This window comes from Ambystoma mexicanum, chromosome 11 (assembly GCF_040938575.1).
Source record: "Ambystoma mexicanum isolate Mex_15411 chromosome 11, UKY_AmexF1_1, whole genome shotgun sequence".
Lineage (NCBI taxonomy): Eukaryota > Metazoa > Chordata > Amphibia > Caudata > Ambystomatidae > Ambystoma > Ambystoma mexicanum.
The window spans coordinates 1,064,739,778-1,064,763,018 of NC_090934.1; the positions used below are offsets into that span (position 1 = coordinate 1,064,739,778).

General features: G+C 47.0%; 1 protein-coding gene across 4 annotated transcripts in view; it reads right to left on the bottom strand.

The window, feature by feature from the left end:
- Nucleotides 1-23,241, bottom strand: part of FANCI (FA complementation group I) — a 1,757,660-nt gene that overhangs the window by 990,231 nt on the left and 744,188 nt on the right. For all 4 annotated transcript variants that reach the window (XM_069624307.1, XM_069624308.1, XM_069624309.1 and 1 more), the window contains one exon: nucleotides 15,620-15,799. In XM_069624307.1, the coding sequence (XP_069480408.1) occupies nucleotides 15,620-15,799 (180 nt within the window). The remainder of the gene's footprint in view (nucleotides 1-15,619; nucleotides 15,800-23,241) is intronic.

A 23,241-nucleotide genomic window follows, 5' to 3' on the forward strand; every position in this document is an offset into this window, starting at 1 on the left:
GGGAGACAGTGAGCTTCTGGGGGAAGGAGAGGAAAGTAAGAATACCTCTGAGGAGGTGCAGCTGGTAGTGTGACTTCTTAGAGACGTCAGATATGTGAGAAGAGAAGACATTAATAGAAGACTCAATAGAGACATTACCCCCATATCAATGATCGTTACATTCAATACCATTTTACATTGTGAAGTGTACACAATTTGTCATAATGTGCCTACAAGTTCTACGTCCCCGCTCAGCAGTCGCCCCCTGTTTCCAATCCCTCCTACGCACAAGCTCTCTTACTCCTCACACTTCACACTGGTGCTACTTCCGCAGGCACACCATCGGCCTCCACCGATTAAATTCATAATATTCAATACACTAACCCAATAAAAAAATATAACAAGCTAAAACAACAACCACTACTTCATCTCATTCTCCCACCGAGATATATTGGGCACATGAATCCAAGGTCTCTAATTATACAGTGCCCCTACTTTTATATCCTGTTATCACATATGTACAATATGGTGCCACCTTCTCTCCTAGCTCGGTAAGGATCCCACATATCTATTTCTCTCTTCGTATTCTTATAATAAAATGTGTATACAGAATAAAGCATAACACCATAAAAACTCACCAGGTGGCCGTCTCACACTTCTCTGCTTAATCACACACACACACACACACACACACGCTATCCGCCCGCACTCCCCTTCTCTCGCACACTTCAGCCACACTATTTCCCCATTCACCCACTTGTTGTTGCCGCCCGCAAAAGGTGTACTTACATCTGCGTGTTCACCCAAGCTCCTCCGTCACAGGGTTGCCAATAACGGCCTGTACCTTCCTAGGAGCAGCACCGTCATGGGGGGATCATGCACAGACAATGAGGCTTGGTAATAGCAGGATGACACTAACATGGATCTAATGGCAGCAACTGAGGAGGGGAAAACCCCCCTAGAGGCCCTATCCCTCTCCGTCCCCATAACAAGGACTGGAGTGGTACAGAGTCCCCAGGAAAACCCTCTGGGGTAAAAAAAAAAAAAAAAAGAAAAAAAAACTTATGACCGGAACCAGGATGGGTCCAAGCGTCTGTAGTCTTCTAGTCGTGGATGTCGCGACCGGAGGTAAACCCAGCGGCGCTGCTGACCGGAGGGTCTGATATAGAGAGAAAGGAGAACGTAAAAAAGGCCAGAGAGCAATAAGTCAATTGAAAAGGTATGTACCTTCTAACCGAACAGATGGAGATTCACACAGGAATGAGTCTGGAGAACTGCCTGATGCGAGCTGCAGAGAAAGAGACAGGTAAGAGACAGCCCCATGGAGTAGGGGAGAGAAATGATGGAATAGCAAAGGGCAGCCCACCTGTGCTAGGAGCGAGTTATATGAAAATCGGAGAATGACCGTAGTGAATCCTGGAGAGAAGGCAAAGGGAAATGGAACAAAACGGAGGTCAGTTTGCGGGAGACTCTGATCATGCTGTGAAAAGTGAGTGCGAGTGGCAAGCGGAAGCCGAAAACTGGTGGCGGGGGGGGAGGGGGAGGGAGAAGCTTCCTACCATGTGACAGTCGAGAGTTTTTGGCGGCGTAAAACCTCTGTATCTCTGAAGCTGCCTGGGATTTGCCAGGGCGAGCGGGAGCTCCAGTGTAAGACAGCTGCAAATACAGTGGAAATCAGATAGGAGAACAGGTGTTGCGGTGGTCGAAGGAGGTCTGAAATTTGGAGTCCCACTGGAATGGCATCCCTTTTTTAAGAAGCCTTGAGAGAAGAAGAATGATTTCTGAAAAACGTGGTATGAACTTCCTATAGAAGTTCGCAAAACCTACAAAATGTTAAATCTCCTTGACCGGAGAGGGAGGTGTCCAATTCAACACAGCGGTACGTTTTGCCGGATCCATTGAGATGCTTTGTGCAGATAATACATAACCCAAGTAGGAGACTTGCGACTGGTGGAACTCGCATTTCTCAGCATTACAATACAGATGGTTGGAACTGAGCCAATCCAAAACAAGCCTCACATTTTCAATGTGTTCTGCTTCATTCGTGGAAAACACCAGGATGTCATCTAGATATACTACCGTGAAATGAAGCAACACATCGGCAAAAGGATGGTCCTTGAACCTTTGAAAGACTGCGGGGGCGTTGGACAGTCCAAAGGGCAACGTGGTATTCGAAGTGTCCGAATGGGGTGCGGAAGGCAGTTTTCCATTCGTCACTGGCTGCTGCGCAAATTAAATGGTATGCACCTCTGAGATCCAACTTGGTATAGATGGTGGCCCTGTTGACGGCTTCAAGTATATCAGGGATTAATGGCAATGGGTATGTGTTGGGAATGGTAATCTTGTTTAGTCCTCTGTAGTCGATGCACGGGCGTAATTCTTCAGTGTTCTTCGGTATAAAGAATAGGGATGCACCAGCTGGAGAGGTGAACTCGGAAATTAGCCCATTCTGGAGGTTGGTTTGTAGGTATTCTTTAAGTACGGTTTTCTCTTTCTGAGAGAGCATATACATTCTGCCGAATGGGATTGGGTGATCAGGTCGATATGACAATCGTCTCTCCGGTGTGGAGGAAGTGCTGAAAACCGAGGTGTGGAGAATACTTTGGCATGAGAGGAGTAGCATCCAGGAATTCCACTCACATGGCTCAGGATTGTGGAGGAGGATAAAAAAGGCTTCTGGGGAGCAGCCCGACTGAGCCAAGCGACAGCCAGTGAGTTAAGCAGTATTCTGACCCCAGGAAAATGGTTCCAGCAGTCCAGTTTATATAATGATTGTGCTGATAAAGACAAGGTAACCCTAAGATAATGGGGTAATGTGCTGCTTTGATTATATCAAAACTGATGCATTCTTCATGTGACGATATTCTGCATAGTAAAGGCAGGGTCTGTTCTCGGATGGGGCCGGAAGGGGGTTCCAATCAACACCTTCGACAGGAATGGATATACTTTTAGGGGTCGGAGTCGAGGTGATGGCTTGAACGCCGTGTAGCTTCCTGGGAGTGTGTCGTTCCCTGGGTTCCATCTTGGTGTGGGCTAAGGAAATCGCATAGTGCAGCCTCCCACGATGCCACCAAGACCAACGCCGGTAAGGAGATGTGATAAGCACCCCGCTCCAAAGAGCAGACAGGAATTCAGTAAAAACAGCATCTGTACACCACTGTGGGTTGCACGCTTGGGACTGGTCACTGCAGTTTGGCACAGCCCCTCCAGAGATGTGGCCTGGAAGCCCCCCGTCTTGTGCGGAAAAATCTGGGATCACGTCGGGGTCCCCAAAATGTAGAGAAGTCCCTCAGCGCTCACACCAGAAAAATTCAACCCAGTAGGGAAAAAAGCCCAGCACACCCCTTGCAAGGAGAACAAGTTTTACTCTCGTAAAAAGTCAGGTACGGTAGAGCAAAGAAATCTTCTGCCGCGAAGAGCTCTAACAAAGCCAACATGGACGGCAGCTTATAAGAGTACAAATCCGCAGAGCTGGTTGGTGTGACCCTATAAATAGGCAGCCTGCTCCATATGGATGTCAGGTCATTGGTCCAAGCTTCTCTTGTCCATTTTCTTCCACTTGGGGCTCTTCTTGCAACATCATCAGGTGCCAGGCTTGTCAATTACCAATTAAGAGTAAGATTCACTGGCTGCCCTATCTGTGGCCTGATGTACACTTGGTACTGCAGACATGGGCACGGAGACGACATTCGAGGTGGTCTTATCTCAGCAAACTCCAGCTCGATACCAGACGCGCCAGCGCCATTCCATGTCTTCCCACCCTTGCCTTACATATGTTTCTTTCCCCCCATGGCACCTCGCTGCACCAATCACAGGGGCCTCAGCCATTCTGCTGTGATCTGTATAACAAATGGGTGGTCAAACAGTTTTATGGTATGGGGTCTTGGGCTGGCTGATACTCTGGAATGTTAGGGTCTTTGTACAGGGGCATCTGGGCACTATAACTTGTGCTGGGTCAGAGGCTTGTGCCCTCCTTCTCATGGGATAACTGTCTGCAGGGAGCTCTCGGGCCCTAAGGGCCTTGCAGGGCGCATTCCTTCTAGGTTACACATGCTAACGATTTGAGACAATGAGAGGTTTATGAATCTGTGAGAGCCTGGCCTGTCCCACTCCCACACCAGCTGCACCCTGCTCCCGCAGTGCCCGGGCCTACTGTCCTGGCTGCAGTGTGGCACCAGGCCTTGATTTAAAGATGGCTGCTATTTTCTAAAATGGCATGTTGTGTCTAATGCGAGCTACACCCATTCTCGCCATACCCCATGCCCAAACAACTCCTCTGAACACCCCCTCCCCCTTATACAATCCCCAAGCATATACCACACAGTTTTGGGCCTTTGCCGCATTCAGAACCTCTTGGGGGCCTGGGGCGATCGCCTCCACTGACTTGATCAGTGCTATTTTTTCCGGCATGTCTTTCGCAGCTATTTCATTTAGTCTGTTGTGCCACAATGTTGAAGTTGCTGCTTCATGATCCAATCGTCCTTGAAGTAAAGTGTTCACATTTTCCATTTTTGTTAACTTTTCATTTATTTGCCCTAACATAGCCCCGTTGTTTTGTATCGCTTCATGTACATTTTCAAAAAGCTTGGTGAATGGAATAAGCGCCAGCGATGTCGCTGCTAATACGTTGTTGTCTATCTGTATGGCCGCGGCTGCAGATAAGTTAGATTTGATTGCAGAGGATGCTTCTTTTGAGGCATGCATGTAATAATTTTCGTTGCTTATATTACACGAGTCGTGATCAGTTTGGACCGCAGGTCCCACAGTCCCCTGCGGCCGCTGATTGGAACCGTTCACAACAGTATGTGTCTTCGGGGTTGAGCAGTGAGATGGGGGTCTTACCGGTAAGATTTTATCCTTGATGTTTTGCAGGGGCCCGTTTGCTCGCTTATTTACTGTTTTAATGTTCAAACCCTGCGCATAATGTCGACTGGGCCCCAAATCCTTGCATTGGGGCGATTCAATATATTGGTTTTGGTCCGCATTAGTTTGTTGTGGATTTAGCATCATGCTGTGCCGTTCCATCATCAGTGATTTTTCGGGTGCAAAACCCTGTTTTTTTTTTTTGGCGTTTACAAAGCTCTCCGCTAGACGCTTCTTCATTATTTCGAAGTCTGCACTGAGATGCTCTGTGAGCCGAGCTTCCCGACCAGCAAGGTCAAGCTCTATGGGATGTATAGTTGGTTCTCTTGTCTGGGCTATTAGCGTCTTTGACTGCGAATGTGGGGAAGTTTTGTATAAGTCACTCTGTGCATCAGTAATGAATTTCACTGGTAGTCCTTTCGTATCTTTCATTCCTTTCTCTGTGAACACAGTGTCTATTTTGTCAGAGTTTGTTTGCGCTGCCATTTTCGTCTGTTTCTCTTTGACAATTGGCTCGAGTGTGGTGCTATTTGTGATATTTACAGGACTTAAACTGTCCGCCTTTATTTTTTCTGTAAAGGTAAATTTTAGGAGTCTTGTGTCAGGATCGATCGTTGGGACTTCCATCTCTAATAACTCAATGTCAGTTACATCGAATGGAGACTGAAAGGCGGCGATATATACTTCGATCACATTTGGAATTGCTTCCCTGTTTATATCAGCAGATGTCCTCGTATTTCCGACGCTCTTCACTTCACCGCCAGCCTCAACTACCTCAGCAGCCTCGCTGGGCGAGACCTCCGCCTCAGTCCGCGGTGCGCTTGTGGCAGGGTTGGCAAAGGCGTCGACGCTAGTGTCGGGTGCCTCATTAATTTCCTTTGTCGCGTTTGTAGCCGCCTGTACTACCGTCGTGTGCTGACTTGCAGTATGCAGATGGTCCGTCACGATCTGCACTAAGGATGGAAAGTCCTCCCTCGTGGGCGTATGGGTAGAAGGTCTTGAAGGTGAGGTGCGGGGTTCAGAGCATTGTGGTTGTGCCAGATTTTGGGGGTCTTGCAGACTATTTGGCACGTTCCCATGCTCTGCCGTCCCTCTCCTGGACCAGTCATAACCACCCAAAGACTCAATTTGCTCTCCCCCGCCTCCATCTGCTTTTCCTTGGTGTCGCAAAATGTTTAGATTTGCAGCACGGTCTCACAAGTGTAGGGATTGTTTTGACTTGGAACGTGTCTGTGGGCCAAAATCGGCCATATACTAGATCTTACCTCTTCTTCCTGCTTCCGACTGCTGCAGACTGAACTGTGCGCCCGCACAATTATATATAATATGGCTCCTGGGGGTTAAGTCACAGGATTTCCTCCAGCCACCAGAGCCAAACAGCAGCAAAACAGTTCTGGGAAATGCAAGATGTGCCGCCCTTTACTCCGCGACCGGGTTTAACGCCGCGAGGGTGGACGTGTGTGCTTTTTTAAGTGGATTGAAGTGACGTGATGATTCACGTGACCGCCAGCAGGCTCCGCCCCTTCCACCGCTTCAGCTGGATGGGTGTGCTTTTTGAAGTGGATTGAAGTCACGTGATGATTCACGTGACCACCAGCAGGCTCCGCCCCTTCCACCGCTTCAGCTGGATGTGTGTGCTTTTTGAAGTGGATTGAAGTCACGTGATGATTCACGTGACCGCCAGCAGGCCCCTTCCAGGGAGCGAACGTAGAACAGCAAGAGTCCTTGGTGACTCGCAGTGCTGCAATAAAGACAGCAGACTCCTGAGCGTTCGTATTGCACAAAGTCCTTCTCCTCACTGCAGCAAACGCACCGCTTCAGCTGGATGTGTGTGCTTTTTGAAGTGGATTGAAGTCGCGTGATGATTCACGTGACCGCCAGCAGGCTCCGCCCCTTCCAGGGAGCAAACGTAGAACAGCAAGAGTCCTTGGTGACTCGCAGTGCTGTAATAAATACTACAGACTCCCGAGCGTTCGTATTGCACAAAGTCCTTCTCCTCACTGCAGCAAACGCAACTAGCATAATGCCTCAAGTACTGAGATGAGGAAGAAGAAGGAGTATGGATTGAAAGAAAGCTAAACACAAAGGCTAGTTGTTGCAAAGGAGCTCAGCTGTGCGGGACATTTAAAAATGGATTACACCTTCAATTGTGAGAGTCGGTGAAGAGAGAAACCGAGCGGGCGGAGCGGGAAACCGCAAGTGAAGGCAGACGCCTGGAAACGGGCAGTGCTGAAGAAGGCAGGAGCTTTCAAGCTGCTGCTTGTAAGCGTTACCTACCGGAGTGGAAGACGACCCAGGAAAGCATGGCAGGCACCGAGCGAGAGCCGCAAAGGTGTCGGCAGAAGGAGTGAGGCTGTCGATGATGCAAGCAAGCCAAACAGCAGCGGCTTCACCAGCAAGCAAATACAGAGCCAGCGGGAGAGTTGAAAGAGGGTCCGAGAAGCAGGAGACTGTGTCCCCGAGTGAAGCCTTTGCTGCAGCAATGTGCCACGGGTTGGAAACGCCAGGAGACACCGTTGAGTCTGCACAGTGATGGTGGGGGCCCCGGGGCATACCGACAGTCCTGTGAACCTTCATTTTGAATACCGACCAAGAGAAATAGAAAGACAGTTTGCACAATTCTTCACAATTCTTCACGGCTAAAATGTTGATATAGTAAAAGCTGGGGAAAATGTTACCACAAGCAGATTCATTTGAATGAAACATCTGAAATACAAAATTTGCCCAAGTCTCCATATATGAGAAGTAAATATGGGGAAAGTTGAAGCAAGCATTGCCACAAACAAATTAATACTGGTGAAGAAGTTAATTGACAGAACTTGAACAAATCTCCATATGGGGAAGCTTGGAAAAAGTAGTATCTTAAGCCAATGAAGTATAGACAGTGCAGGAACACAACTTTGCTATACTGGAAAACAGGGAGAACATTGAAAGAAGCCCTGATAAATGAAATATATTGGGCAAGTGAGCTTTTTGTGGGAAAGATACCTGGGCAGGAAAGTACACCAGGGGATGTACAAAACCGAGAGGGGGGTGGGGGGATTGCTGGTGGGGGGTACACCAGCGAATCCACTTAAAGTGTATGAAAGAAAAAGGACATTGTGAAAAGATACCTGGCAGGAGAGTATACCAAGGTGTCTAAAGAGTCTACTGGAGCATTCCTGGCACGGGAGTATACCAGAATGTTATCCCTAAGAAGCTGTTGTGTAAAAGAGACTTCCTTTGCCATTCATGAAGCAACAGTTGTGTAAAAAAGACACTTGCAAGCCTGGAGAAATTGCTGCAAGGAGGAGACATTCTTAGGAAACATTGTTTGGAAAAGACACTTGCGCCATCCTTCCTGAAATAATCCATGGGAAGGGAAACACGCTCAGGATTCAAGTACCCTTCCTTTGAGGGGACTATTTTGTTGGATGTATCAATTTGCTTTACATGGTAACACTTTTTTACTAAATCTAAATCAGAGACACTTTTCCTTGCACTTTTCCGTTGTTAATTTCTAGTGTGAGATGTCAGATATGTTTTGGACACAAGGACAGTTTACATAATTTTGATGATGAAACACAGATTGATCTTTAGTTTTAGTTTGCAAAGGTAGCAGGCGCCCCTCTCTCGACAGAACAAGGCCTGATAACCTGTTCAGTGGTTATTAACCACTTGAGAGTTCGCAGCCACTGCTTTTACTCACTGTGCCTTTCACAGATGGGAAATATCCATTTGCATATCAGTTTTCGTCCTGCCCAGGGGCAGTCCAGCACCGAAATGCAATGGCAATTCCAACCTGAACGAGAGTACCACCAGCAACCCCATACACGTGTTTCACCCTTATTGGGGATCATCAGTGAGGTGAAGCTGATGCCTCTCTAAGCACAGTGAGAAGGAGACCACGTCTGGTTGCCCCCAGGAGACCTAGGGTTACCAATCCCAGGTTCCTTGAAATTTAGTTTGCAAAGGTAGCGGGCGCCCCTCTCTCGACAGAACAAGGCCTGATAACCTGTTCAGTGGTTATTAACCACTTGAGAGTTCGCAGCCACTGCTTTTACTCACTGTGCCTTTCACAGATGGGAAATATCCATTTGCATATCAGTCTTTGTCCTGCCCAGGGGCAGTCCAGCACCGAAATGCAATGGCAAACTAAATTTCAAGGAACCTGGGATTGGTAACCCTAGGTCTCCTGGGGGCAACCAGACGTGGTCTCCCTCTCACTGTGCTTAGAGAGGCATCAGCTTCACCTCACTGGTGATCCCCAACAAGGGTGAAACACGTGTATGGGGTTGCTGGTGGTACTCTCGTTCAGGTTGGAATTGCCATTGCATTTCGGTGCTGGACTGCCCCTGGGCAGGACAAAGACTGATATGCAAATGGATATTTCCCATCAGTGAAAGGCACAGTGAGTAAAAGCAGTGGCTGCGAACTCTCAAGTGGTTAATAACCACTGAACAGGGTATCAGGCCTTGTTCTGTCGAGAGAGGGGCGCCCGCTACCTTTGCAAACTAAATTTCAAGGAACCTGGGATTGGTAACCCTAGGTCTCCTGGGGGCAACCAGACGCGGTCTCCCTCTCACTGTGCTTAGAGAGGCATCAGCTTCACCTCACTGGTGATCCCCAACAAGGGTGAAACACGTGTATGGGGTTGCTGGTGGTACTCTCGTTCAGGTTGGAATTGCCATTGCATTTCGGTGCTGGACTGCCCCTGGGCAGGTCAAAGACTGATATGCAAATGGATATTTCCCATCTGTGAAAGGCACAGCGAGTAAAAGCAGTGGCTGCGAACTCTCAAGTGGTTAATAACCACTAAACAGGTTATCAGGCCTTGTTCTGTCGAGAGAGGGGCGCCCGCTACCTTTGCAAACTAAATTTCAAGGAACCTGGGATTGGTAACCCTAGGTCTCCTGGGGGCAACCAGATGTGGTCTCCCTTTCACTGTGCTTAGAGAGGCATCAGCTTCACCTCACTGGTGATCCCCAACAAGGGTGAAACACGTGTATGGGGTTGCTGGTGGTACTCTCGTTCAGGTTGGAATTGCCATTGCATTTCGGTGCTGGACTGCCCCTGGGCAGGACAAAGACTGATATGCAAATGGATATTTCCCATCTGTGAAAGGCACAGTGAGTAAAAGCAGTGGCTGCGAACTCTCAAGTGGTTAATAACCACTGAACAGGTTATCAGGCCTTGTTCTGTCGAGAGAGGGGCGCCCGCTACCTTTGCAAACTGATCTTTAGTTTTAGTTTGCTAGGCAGGGAAACTATTTAGGATAGGGACAGAAAGGCCTTTATCCAAACCTTTTATTTTAATAAAAATGTGTAATGTTGAAAACATTACAACTTTGTGTCCGCCTCTCACTTCTGACCACTCACAGCCCAGTGCCCCAAACACAAACTGGTTAGTAGTTGAAGAACCCATAGCGACGGGGATAGATGGGGGGCAGGGGGATAAAGGAAATCGTGCTGCTAGACCTCTTACACAGAAAATGGCAATTCCCCAGGCAAGTCGACTTTTCCACTGAGTACTGTAGTACATTGTTCATTTGACTTTTCCATTAGGAGAGAACCATGGCTCACAATTAACAAACAGGAAAGTTAAGGGATAAGTAATAATGTTGTGAGCTCTTTATAAAAGATCAATGTTTTTATTATCTTTGGAGCCGACGCACTAGTTTAATACCCACTAAATCTCAGGGTTTTGTACCACCACACAAAGCCTGGCGAGAGATAAACATTTAGTACTCTGTGCAAGTGGACGTCTGCATGCAGTTGTATTAACTGTCCCCAGAAATCAGTGTTCCTCTTACTCTGTAGCAAAAGTAACAGAAGAGAGACAGGGTGATGATTTGCTCAACTTGAGATGGACTATCCTTTTATAAAGGTACCTTGAGCTAAGTCGGAGCCAGGCATTTGGCTCAAGTCTGCACCGGCTGCCCCACCTCTACTTCGGTCAGATTTGTTGTGTGCTTCACTCATGATATGATTGCTAGAGAGCAATTGGGTGCAAGTATTGGATTGCGCAGACCAAGAATACATCCAGCATACCATCTTCGGAGAGGCTGGGAAAGTGATGATTTAATCGCGGTTTCACTATGGCATGTTGATTCTGGGTTACACTCTTTGCCACCAACAAAAGAAATAAAATTGGTTGGGGATCTTTCTGCCATGAGAACTGGTTCTTGAGTTCAAAATTGAAGAGGTTCAGTGGTCAATAGCTAGAGTTTTGTGTGGGCAGGAATTGGATCATCGTGTCTAGCAACATTAATTAACCTGACCAACATGCTGATGGACAGATTTTATTTTTAGATATTAGGCCCAGTGTGCATGATATGATTTGATAGGATAGTTTATTTATATAGTGCCTATACACAATGTGTTTCAAAGTGCTTCAGGGCAAGGGAGGGAACAAGGAAAATACAATGACATTCTTACAGGCCATGAACAGTAAGGATGTGAAATGAACTATCGTACTCGGCCTGATGACATTTCAGATAGTGCAAGAGCTAAGACATAGATAAGTAAGGGAGGAGAAGAGTGGGAAGGAAATGGAAACAGACAGGCGACTACTGTACTAGGCCTGACGACATTTCTGGTAGAGCAGGAGAAAAACAAAAGGTGAGGGAGAGGGGTGCAGAAAAGGAGGGGAGGGACAAAACAAGCGACTATCGTACTAGGCCTGACGACATTTCAGATAGTGCTGGAGGGTGAGAGGGGGGGGGGGACAAGTAAAAGGAGGGGGGAGGACATAGACATCAGAGCAGTCCAGACAATCTGTCCAATAATACCCCAGTGATGTCATCCTTGGGTCGAGGAAGTCAAGATAATTCTCACTCATCACACAGCTCCCAAATGAAAAATGTGAACAGACACTATACAAAACAGGCCTTAAAATGACCAGGGTGTTCGACCACCAATGTCATTTGAACAGACAGTTGGATACATTGTCATAACAACCTCGACAATTCATGGTCTCTAGCGTCCTTGAATACAATTTATCCTCTTGGGGATATGTGGAGTGTACACTGTACCAATAAACCCATAGCCTTTAAAACACACACCCACTCTTGTGCACATTCTTGAGATTCCAAATCAGTAACTCCCAAACCATCATTGGTTACAGGGGATTTAGCTGGCTCTAGGCTCTGATCAGCAGGACATCACATGACTAGGTTCTTGTAGCATTGCACGGAATTACAATCAAGTGCCCAAGCAATCTCATAACTTCCTCACATTGCCATTAAATTCTCATGCACTTAAACCGCGTGCAGGTATTGGAATCATTGCCAGGGATTGCCATCACATTCCCAGAAAACTCACAAAAGTGCTCAGGCTTTCCATTATATGGACAGGAGCTTGCATCATTTCGAGATGTGTACATTAAAGAGAGATTATCACAGCTCTGCTTTATTCTGCCATCATTTCATAATTTGCCCTTGTACTCTCCCCATGCGAGTATGCATGATGAAGTGCTGCCTAGCTTGATGGGGTCTATTCTTTAGTGGCTTACTTGCTCTACTCATTCACTAGCCCCCTGATGGTTAGGATTGTTGTTTTTCTGGAAGAATAGATGGGTAGAGGGGTCAGGCTTAACTCTGCCACTGCCATTCTTTCTGGCAACAGTGGAGATTGAAGTGGGAATGGAACCCACTGTGCCAGCAAGAAAATGGGGGACTGGTGCAGTCTTAAAAACTGCAGAACTCTGGTTGATACTATTGTGTTGGACCTTAGCAGATGGAGTTGGGACGAAAAGCAAATAGGTTCACGGTGGGAGACCAGAGTTCTGTGTGAGCTTGAACACTTAGCCCTTGAGGTTGGGGGCGGATGAGTGACTGGAGTGCAAGGATGGACGGCGGGCTGCAGAACATTTTGTTAAGTTGGCTTCCTTTATGTCTCATTTTTTTCATGTTTTCATGATTGCTGAACTGGAGGTAAAGCGGTTTGGCACACAGGTCAAGTTTTTAATCACTGACAGCACACTATTACCTGTTCTTCTGTGGCTGACATCTCTCGATCGCCATTCCTCTTTGACTGGACTTATGTTTTCTCACTGTTTTATCTCTTAAGTGTGTAGTGGGCAGGTTTTGGCAGTAGACTGCGGGCCCAAGTAAACCCTGGATAGTCCTATGGGTTTCTACTTAGAGGTTCTAAATCGATTGCCTGGACATACTATCCTGTGGCTGGTCTGATTGCCATTTTTCAGTAGTGGTAGTTTGGACTGTGGTTCTGTTTTTGCACACTTGTTCACATGGGTCATCTTTCTATTAGATAGTCTCTCCTCCCTGTAGTCTAGTAGCACTGAGGTTATGGCATTCACCGTCATCAATCCTCTGCTGGGGGAATGTGCCTTCGGCGAGGGGGCTATCTGTGACCATCCCAACTCCTCTCCGATAGCAAGCCCATCATCTTTACCTTTCTTACCAGAGGATTCTTACTGTAGTATAGATTGTATATACTATGCACATCACCAACTTTGCAGAGACAATCCATATCACTTCAGGTATCACTCAGTCTTACTTCAGCTAGTGGGCATGCAGGTTTGACATGCAATCTCATCCTTATTCTAGAGGCAGTTTGTCTCTGGGATGGTACTGGGATTTACCCATCTCCCCCTTCCATGTTTCCCTTTGGTATCCTCCTTTACTCAAATGTACATGGCAAATCACTGGCACTCCTGTCGGTGTGGCTTAGCTACCCACAGACTACTTATCTGGGGAAGAAGAATCCACACTTCATGGGCATACACTTGAGCACATCTCAAGGCCAAAATGCATCCATGTTCTGACTGCTATTACTATACCAGCGTCTTACTATAAACATCCTTTGTGTAACCTTGCTTGCCATTATGGGTGGTTTTGCAAATGACTATGGACTGAACATTCATCCATGCAACCACTATAATATCATTTTCTAGTTAACACCCTAGTATCTAGTACCTAGTCTGATGGTGCCTAGAAACACCTGTGTACAAGCGCATGGTAAATACCATATTATATCAGTAATCTGACCTTGCCACAAGGGGATAGGAACCCCTCTCAGCCTAGGGTGGGAGGCCTACCAGGGTGCAAGCCATAGCCAGTCCTGCCCTAGAGGAGGATAGTGTCAGTTAAGAGTGCCCTAATGCATGTCCCCTCTCCAAGTGCCTGCTTATATATGTGCAGTAACAACTTACATCACCCCATACTGTTTGAAGAAAATGCAGGCCATACTTTCTCCTACAGCCATAAGGTGGACAGCAGCAATATGGAGGCCACCTATAGAACTAAAACACATCAGCGCTCCCATGCAATCTGCCTATAGTCGTCTGGTCCGTAGAAGGAGCAAAGAATATGGGAGCCAGTGAACAAAGAAACTGAAAGCTTAATCGGCTGCCAAACAGTCCACATGCGCTCTCCAGCACCAGCCTTAGTCAAACCGCTGTGCCACATCTATTCCATCAAGGATAGAGTCGCTTAGAGAGTCTTCACTTACCTTGTCGGTGACCGCACTGTGGCCCTGTAACACGAACTGGGACACTTTGCATAACAGGCTGCCATTGTTACAGCACAGCAGCCTTGAGTGGAAGAAAAGGGGAAGAGCTTAACCAGCTATTTTAACAACTCCTGGGTGGGAAAGACGGGAGCCGATTGGCCAGCGCCACTAAACATACAAGACAATGAGGGGAAGGTAATAGGGGGCAATAGGAAGGTTTATGTTGTTTGGCTGAGCCGGAGAAGGAGGAGGAGGTGGCAGACCAGGAAGAACAACCGTGGATTGGAGTGTGAAGGCAAATTGGAGAAAAGGTGAGGTATTGGTTGGTAAGAGCAGGTGGTACTGTGAGAGTGCGTGCAAGGGACGCGAGTGTGTGTGTTAGAGGGTGTGTAGAAAGTGACTGTTCGAGTGAATGAAGAGTGATAGTTAGAAGGTGGGGTCGAGTGTTAGTAGCAGCGTGCCGCAGTATGGAGGTGGAAGTAGTGTGGAGGAAGCAGAAGTAGTATTGTGGCGGAGTGAGTAAAAATCGAAAGGGGGGGCAGGTAGTAGACAGAGAGACATTGGAAGGACAGAGAATGAAGATACAGGGTGAATAAGGGGAGAAGGTGGGCAGAGTTGAAGGCAGGAGAGAAACCAAAGAAGAACTGCAGACAGACAGGGACAGGGAAAGGAACATCATTATGTGAGCGGAAAAACGTTCCAGTCCGGTAGAATGTCTGAAAGGTGCAACTCTATAATCCTTTTAGTTAATAACAACATCAATAGTGTTGGGATAATTTAAAAGGTCCCGGAGGGAGTTTAGCTAGAGAAAGCGATTGCCTAGAGGTTACACCTGACAGCTACTCAAAAATTAGAGTAGGGGTTAAAGGTGTCTATAAAGTAGCCCTGGGACTACGGGCACCTTGGCTAGGCTGGAAAACGCTGCATTTAGATGAGTGACAGACGACCCTTGCTCCCTGCCAAAGAATCCAATAAAAACCCTTAAACCTTCTCTGACAATTGGAGTGTTCTTTGAGCCCCCGTGACACTAGTCCTCTCTATGCCTGATTCTTATATGTCCAGCTACTACTCCCCCTTGCTTCTCAACTACTCCCTTATCATTGGCGGCCATGGTCTAGTTCACCCCTGATGGAGACACACTTTGCCACTGTACGGACAAGACTAGGTGCTTTAAGAACCCTGTGGATAAGATGTGAACAGTATAAAAATAACGTAACATACTATGGGTCTTGCTAAGGCCACACCTTCAGTTTTGGAGTCATGAAGTGTTATTAGCAAAATGAGAGATTCCATAGTTTCATCTGCGATGCAAAGTCCATACACACCTGGTAATTTCACAGAGGCTTCGGAACATTTTCTCAGGATTTTGTCCATCAGGTCCATCTGTCTGCCCTGTATCCTCCAGCTGTTGTATTTTCTGAAGTGCCACATTGACAGCATAGCGCATGAACTCATTACTTGTGCAAAGGACAGAAAGACTATCCATATGGCTTTGTGTGCTATCCCTATACAACAAAATGTACACATTTGAATTACAATTAATGATATACCAACATCACACAACAACCTAGACAATTTGTAAGGCTTCCCATCTCTTCAATTACTCTGTTGTAAATGCCATGACACACACATTTAATACTCAACAGTACAAAGACATTAACAACTTTTGCTCAATGAATAAATGGACCAGTAAAAAAGTGAATTCACTAGTTGTTGACATCTGTGAGAAACCTATCAACCGTATGTTTGACACATGGCATGACCAACTCAGCCTTTCATCCTTAAGAGGTTCATAAGCAATAGTAATATTGAGCTGTGATATTGTAAGGAAATAATTACTTACCAGTGACCTAGTTATCTGGTGTTGGCATCAGATTAACATTCTTTGAATGTTCCCTGTCATTAGGCTGAGAATCCTAACTATCTAAACAAACATTTCCTGCGATTCCAGCTTTAACTTTGTGGAAAGTGCAAAAAGGCCATTGTCCACAAAGAACTGTTCTACGTGTTTAAAACTTTTGTCTTCGTGGGATATGAAAAAACTAATTGCCTACCTTCTGTATCTGCTCTGCTATATTTAGTTTTCCTCACATAGATTTCTCATATTTGCAGCAAACATATGTTTCCTGGCAACTTCCTTACATACAGGAACACTGGTATAGGGCTGCTCCCACAGCACAAGAACCTGCACCTGTCAGTTTGATTGCAGCAAACAGGGGAGACAGGCCAAGACAGTCAGTTGCACACAGATATCTCATAATATACAAGAACATCAGTATATAGGCTGTACAATTATAAAGCACCTCAAAACACATTGTAGATAGCTTCAGAGGTTTAATCTCCACCTACTAAAACTCAGACAGTTCTTCAGGGTCATAGGTGAGTAGAACAAGGAGAGGCTACCCTGATAAAAAAAATAAAAAGTTCAGGATAAAAAAGCAAGCAGCAAGTCTATTGCCAAAGGTAGTATTCAGAATGTGACTTGGGTGGCTTAAGTCAAAATGCAGGTGTGGTAGGAAGGAGATACAACCCCTAGGGTCCAAGCAGACTTAGGCTCCGATTTACTTGGTCAGCCCCATATAGTGCTTCGTTAAGCAGGATGTTGTGCCTAATACAAACATATTGGGGGATTGGGTGGTGTGATAAGTCAGAATGAGGAATCTGACAAGGAGGCATGATATTTAGAAGTTTTAATTCTCACAGAAAACACAAAATCTTTCCCTATTCTCTGATATTAAGCCCTACTCTATACAAATGAAGGTAAAAAAAGGGGTTCTCGCCAGCGGGTCAGGATGGTTAAACCTAAATTAAGTCCTCTGCCCAGAAATCCTATTCTAACCTACCTTCTCTCTCCCTTTTGCTCAAAAACAAAAAATACAAAAATACCCAAGACATACTTTGGGCTTTTCCCAAGGAATAGAGATGGCTACTGACTTCTGACCCCAGTGCCCTCTTTGTGTCTCTTTACCAACTGCCCCTGACTGTGTTCAAAGTTCAAAAACATATAGTTTGTGCATGGTTGGAGTGTCATCCCAGTGGTCCAGCCGGGTCTCTTGTGTCTCTCATAGTCCTTCTCCCTTCAGGTGGGAGACTTTTGTATTTCCCCTTGCATAGTCTGGGGTTCTTTCAGTCTTTTCTTTCCCCAGTGTAGGTCTTGCTTAGGTCCCACTCTGGCTCCTTGTTTCTTTCCCCCACCAGGGCTTCTCTCCGTCGCTCGGGGACTATGGGTTCCTTCACCCATACCAGGCTACTCTCTGTCTCCTTTCACCACTCTGAGGCTTCTTGGTTCTTCCCACACTCTGGGCATCTCTCGGTTTCTCTCCCCACTCTGGGGCTTTTATGTTTCTTCCCCACACCAAGGCTTGTCTCGGTTTCTTTCACCCTCTCTGAGGCTTCCCTGTTTCTTGCCGCCTGCCTCCCATTCCTCAGAAGCCATCGCATACCTGTATTTGACAAGTAGTGCTCCTTGGGAGGGCTAAGTAGTACAAATGCTCCTCATCTCGCCGCAAAGCCACTTACATGACTCGTCAGCTGGACTCCAAAATGGTGGGCATTTGCTCCTGGTTGCTGCTTACTAGGTGTGGGAGCTTGTGAGTAGTTGCTCCTCTGGGCTGTGTCTCGGCCCTTTGTGAGAAACCGGAGGGTACTCTCACTCCTACTCCCCTTGGATCCTGTTTGCAGGTGGCCATCGAAAGGCCATCGCTCTTGGATCCTGACCCTGAGGGTGGAGAAGCGAGGGAGGACCACCTGGGTGGAGGGTCCTTGAGGACTGGTAGTGGGGTTCCCTCGGGCGAGACATGGTATCCGCCTCTCCCTATTGACGACCAACCTAACCCTCCCCAACCTTCATGAGCTGTTATAAGCCAGCGCCCCTCATTTTTCCACATATGACACTTGACAGTACTGGGATGAAGTAGAGGCCAATAAGAGTGATAAAGACTACACCCTTTCACCACTTTAGTACTGGGACGAGGAAGATGCCTACTAATAGCTGTGAGGGTCAGGCGTGTCCCTTTAATTATGGTCAGGCAGGGCTAATCAAACATACACACCTGCAGCCTGTCAAGGGGCTGAAGGCGTGTAAAGGGGGGACCAGCCAAGCAGGGTAGAGAGCAATAGGGAGACCAGCAGGAAATCCCTGTGAGTAGGAAGCCGTGCTGGGACCGGAGAAAGAGCCAGGATGCCGGCAGTTATCCCAGCAGACTTGTGCGACCCGATACGAGAGGACTGTGTACTTTCCACAAGCATGGGTGCCTCCATAACCCCGAACGAGCAGAAGGAGCTGCTGTGGAGCCCAGAGCAGAGAGGACGCCGCCCGCTTCCAGGAAGAAGCATTGGAGGTGCTGGTGTGTACAAGGAAACACAGAGCACACAAGCGGGGCTCACGCTAGTGGATTTCCCGGCTTCGGAAGCCGAGAGGAAGTCGCGGGAAACCCTGGGAAGAGACACAGAAGACCGGTGAGTGTCATAAGGGAGCTCAAGCACAGGCCGGCTCCTATGGGACCGCAAGGGAGCAACAGTCCGTGAAAGTAAGCAAATGCATACTGAATACCGAACTAAATGGAAACTTAACATTGAAGCAAATGAGTGCATATTGAATACTGAACTAAATGGAACCTTAAAATGAAGCAACATAAGTGCACATTGAACACTGAACAGAAAATAAATAATATTGAATCCATGTTGCACAACAATGTAATTCAGACCTTGAAGTCAAGTACATTAAAGGCTTAAGGGAGCCAAACGGTGAATCTTTAGTAGTGAATGCAGTGCAGCAAGGCCACAGATTGGCAAGAGGTGTGCAACAAGTGTGAGCAGAGCCACAAGGCTAGCAAGGCGAAGCCAGAGGAGTGCAAGAATACACAAAGCCAAGAGTCCAAAAACGAGTACTAAGTGAAGGTGACTGCACAGGAGCAAGTGCCAGGAAACCTATGAGGGGTGGAGGAGCCCAGGGGATCCCTGGTTGCGTGACGTGTGATGTGTGGGAATGTGTGGTCTAACAACTGCGCCTAGACCAGAGATCCCTGAATGGTGAAAGATAAGGATGCTGTGAAACAGCCGAGGGTAACCCCTGCAAATGAACTGGAGAGGTAAGCCAGAAAGAGTCAGGTTCACTTAAGAGTTTTGTTAAGAAATTTTAAAAAGGCTGAAGCAAGTGTAAGCGGCAAAGTTAAAGTCTTGGGCAAGCGAACCCTGAGACTTAAGGGACGTCACTTGTTGTCTTGCGAACAGAGTCTCAAGACCCTTTTGTTTTTGGATTGTTACTTGAAACTTGGGGAAGGGAACCCCAAGGATTTATTTTGAACTGTATAAGCTTGAACTGGAGGAAGTTAATCTTGATACTTTTTCATGGAACTTTCTTATGCTTGGGGAAGGGGAGCTGAAAGAAAGCTGCAAGCTGAAAAAAGATCAAAACTTTGAGTTGAATGCTATCTCTTTGAACATTTACATCCCTACTTGTTGGTTAGCTTTAATTGTGAGGGCAAGGATAGGTTTTGACAGAGAATGAATGTTAAGTTTTATTCTTTGACTCAGAATTTCCTTAGTTTCGTTCAGGTAGGGAAATCCCACCTTAGCACAGGGCATGTTAGGCCTTCAGCCATCCTGATATTTAAGTTAATATCTTTTGTATGAACTTTAAGTTTGTTATCTGTGTCTTACTTCATGATGCCTTCCTACAGTTGAGAAACTCTGTTCTCGCTCGGGCTTATATAACCCCCGGCTCCAGTTTCTCACTAGCCGGGCCTGCGTCACATTCTCCCTGATGTGGGGCTCCAGGTGCAACGCCGGGTCTGTCGTTCTGTCTATACTAGCATCTTTTCCTGTTTCTCCTCTCAATTTGCGCTGCAGCGCAGTTAAACTCTGCGGGATGCACAGATGCTGCTTACGGATTTGGTTCCTCGTCCGACGTAACTTCATGAGGCTGGTTTTTCCATCATTCTGCCGTCTTCGTAAATAGGATGAAATGAAGTTGGGGTCAGAAGCTAAGCCAGCCATTGTTCACTGATTTTAGTTCCTGCATATTCCATAAAGACGTTAGTCTCTGGGGGGGTAAGGGATGATGACTTAAGTCTCTCTCTGGGGTTTCCTAAGTTCCAAGCTCCGTTCAGTTTATCATCTTTCCATTCACACTATTCTTTCATTCCCATCCCGTTCTTCTATTTCCTTAAGCTCCTCTTTCTTTCTCCTGACTTTTGTTTGAAGTTAGTATTTGCTTTTATTACTTATGCATTGTTTTCAAATGACTTTGTAGTGTCTCCCGTGGCATCTCTCAACCCTTATATCTTTCTATCCCCCCTTGCTCTTTCTGATCCCAATCTCTTGATCCTTGCTGTGCTCAAGCCTTCCTGCATCCCGTCCCACTTTTGTTACTGTCCCTCTTTGCTCCAAAGTATGGGAATTCTCTGCCCCTTCTAATACCCTCCTTCTCCGTTTTCCGCACTAGACTCCAAACAGTCCTCCTTTCTTAATCTTTTTATAAGCCATTTTATAATTTACTCTTGATTTTGTTCATGATTTTGTATCGTTCATATTAATTTGTTCAGGGCTTAGGCATAATCGCTTTGTAAATATATAGTGTGGAATCCCTGGATGTCATTGCTTCTCCCCTAGAGGAGCCCCTTCCCATGCGGACAGGGAGGTGAGGCCGCCACCCAAAGTCCCCCTGGGGGTGTTACGCAGCTGTTGGATCTCATGGGGGGGGGGAGGGGGTGAGAGAGCCTCCTATGGAATTAGTGACGACCTGGTGAGAACATGATATCTCCATAGCCCACCTAACCCACCTTCCTACCCCCGCCTCCACCAACCATTTCCCTGGAGTTCATAGATGTTTTTGCCATACACCAATATAGGAGGTAATGGAGTGAGGAATAGTGTGGACTCCTCAAGGGACATGTATCCCTAAAGTACTGAGACGAGGCACAGACCAATTGACTCACTGGAAGACCTAAAGATCAGTACTGGGATGAGGAGGACGCGCATAAGCATAAAGAGCACTCATAACAACAGGAAAGAAGAGTCTAGTTTTTCCCAAAACCTGATTGGCCAGAACCCATTCAAAACTGAAGAGGGAAACCAGGAAGGAGAGAGAACCCTCTCTCTCGAGGAACCACGAGCATGGGGAACTCTTGGCTCGACATACCCATCTCTAACACTCTCATCACACCTCTCTCCTGGTCTGACCATCCTCTCCTCTCCTCTCATCTGGAGCTCTTGGGCCACCTGGCCAAGCCTCTGCCTCCGTCTTTCGACCGACAAAGGGAGTGTCAGCCGCTGCTTTTGCTGCCATTTCCATCCCACTGCTATTGGCTCTCCCACTGACTCAGCCCTCTCCAACCTTCACCTCTCCATCTCCAACACCCTTGATACCCTTGCCCCTGTCATGAGGATCTGTATGAAGCCTGTCTCCAAATGTAATAGCTGGTATGACTCCGACCTAGCCTCTCTGAATTGCAAGTGCAAGTGGTAGGCTTCAAACGCATCCACTTACAAACTGGCCCGACACTACCTTCACTCCATCCTCTACAAGAAGAGGGCCCATATACAAGCCTGCATCTCTGGGTCCACCAACAACACGGCTGAACTCTTCAAAATCTGTAAGGAACTTGCCAACCCTACTGCAGTCTCCACCTCACCTCTTCCATCCCAGGCCCTCGCTACTGCACTGGTTTACCATTTCACAACCAAAACCCAGGACAACCTGTCCTCACTCTACTCTACCATGCCTCCCTACTCCCCCACCTGCTCTCAGAAGTCACTTGACCCCCCCCTCTCTCTCTACCCTATACTCTCCTCCTCCTCTCCCATAGCACTGGATGAGGTCTCTAAAGCTGTCCGTTCTATGAAAGTCTCCTCCAAACAGGTGCTACTCTGCTCTAATAGAACTATCAAGGACAACATCCCCACTTTCGCTTCTGCCTGGTCTGATTTCTGTAACCATTCCTTTGCCACTGGCTCTTTCCCACTTACCCTCAAGCATTCCCTTGTGCACCCTAAAATAGCCATCCGCTGACTCCTCCTGCCGGCTACCTACCGCCCTATCTCCACTATCCCCGTCCTGGGCAAAATCTTGGAGAAGTTGGTTACCTCCCAATTGGCCCATCACACTGAAACTGTTGGCCGTCTCCATGACCACCAGTCTGGCCTCAGACGATCCAGAGGCACAGAAACTGCTCTCCTGAACACCCATGAGGACCCGCTCTCATACCTTGATTCCAATTCTCCTTCTGTTCTCATCCTCCTTGATCGCTCGTCTGCCTTTGACACGGTCATTCATGTCACCATCTTAAAGCATCTTAAGTACTATTGGTATCACAGACGTTGCAATGGACTGGTTGACCTCCTTCCTTTCTAATCGAGATACCCAGGTGTAACTGGGCCCCTTTCCTCTTGTCCACCTCTCACTCTACCTGCTGTGTCCCTCAGGGCTCTATCCTATCACAGTGGCACTTCAACACCTAACTTGCCCCTTTGGACCATTTCTTGGAAGCAATACGACACGGATCAACACAGGTTCGATCCCCGGGTCTGCGCTTCAAAACCTCTGGGTATTAAGTGTGTTATAAATAACCTATGATATCATATATCATTTGTTTTCATGCTCTGCTCATTTCCAGTTATGTTGATGACACTCAGCTCTCCTTCAAGCTTTACCTCCTCTTCCACTCTCATTCCTAACTGTCTGACTGCTATTCAGTTACTTGGCACATAGTTAAAAGGTTACCAAAAACTGGCAAAATAGTCAAAGGCTAAGGGAAACAGTTTCCCAGTATCGATAGTCTGAAGGACACGTGTCAGTTTCCCCATAACAGATGAGCAAACGCCAAGAGGAGGGCAGCTGAAGGCTGTGCTCCACTGGAAAAGTCAGCTTAGCCACTTTAAGGGCTTATGATCAGTTTGCACAGTGAAGTAGTTCCCATAGAGGTAAGGCCTCAGTTTCCTTAGGTCC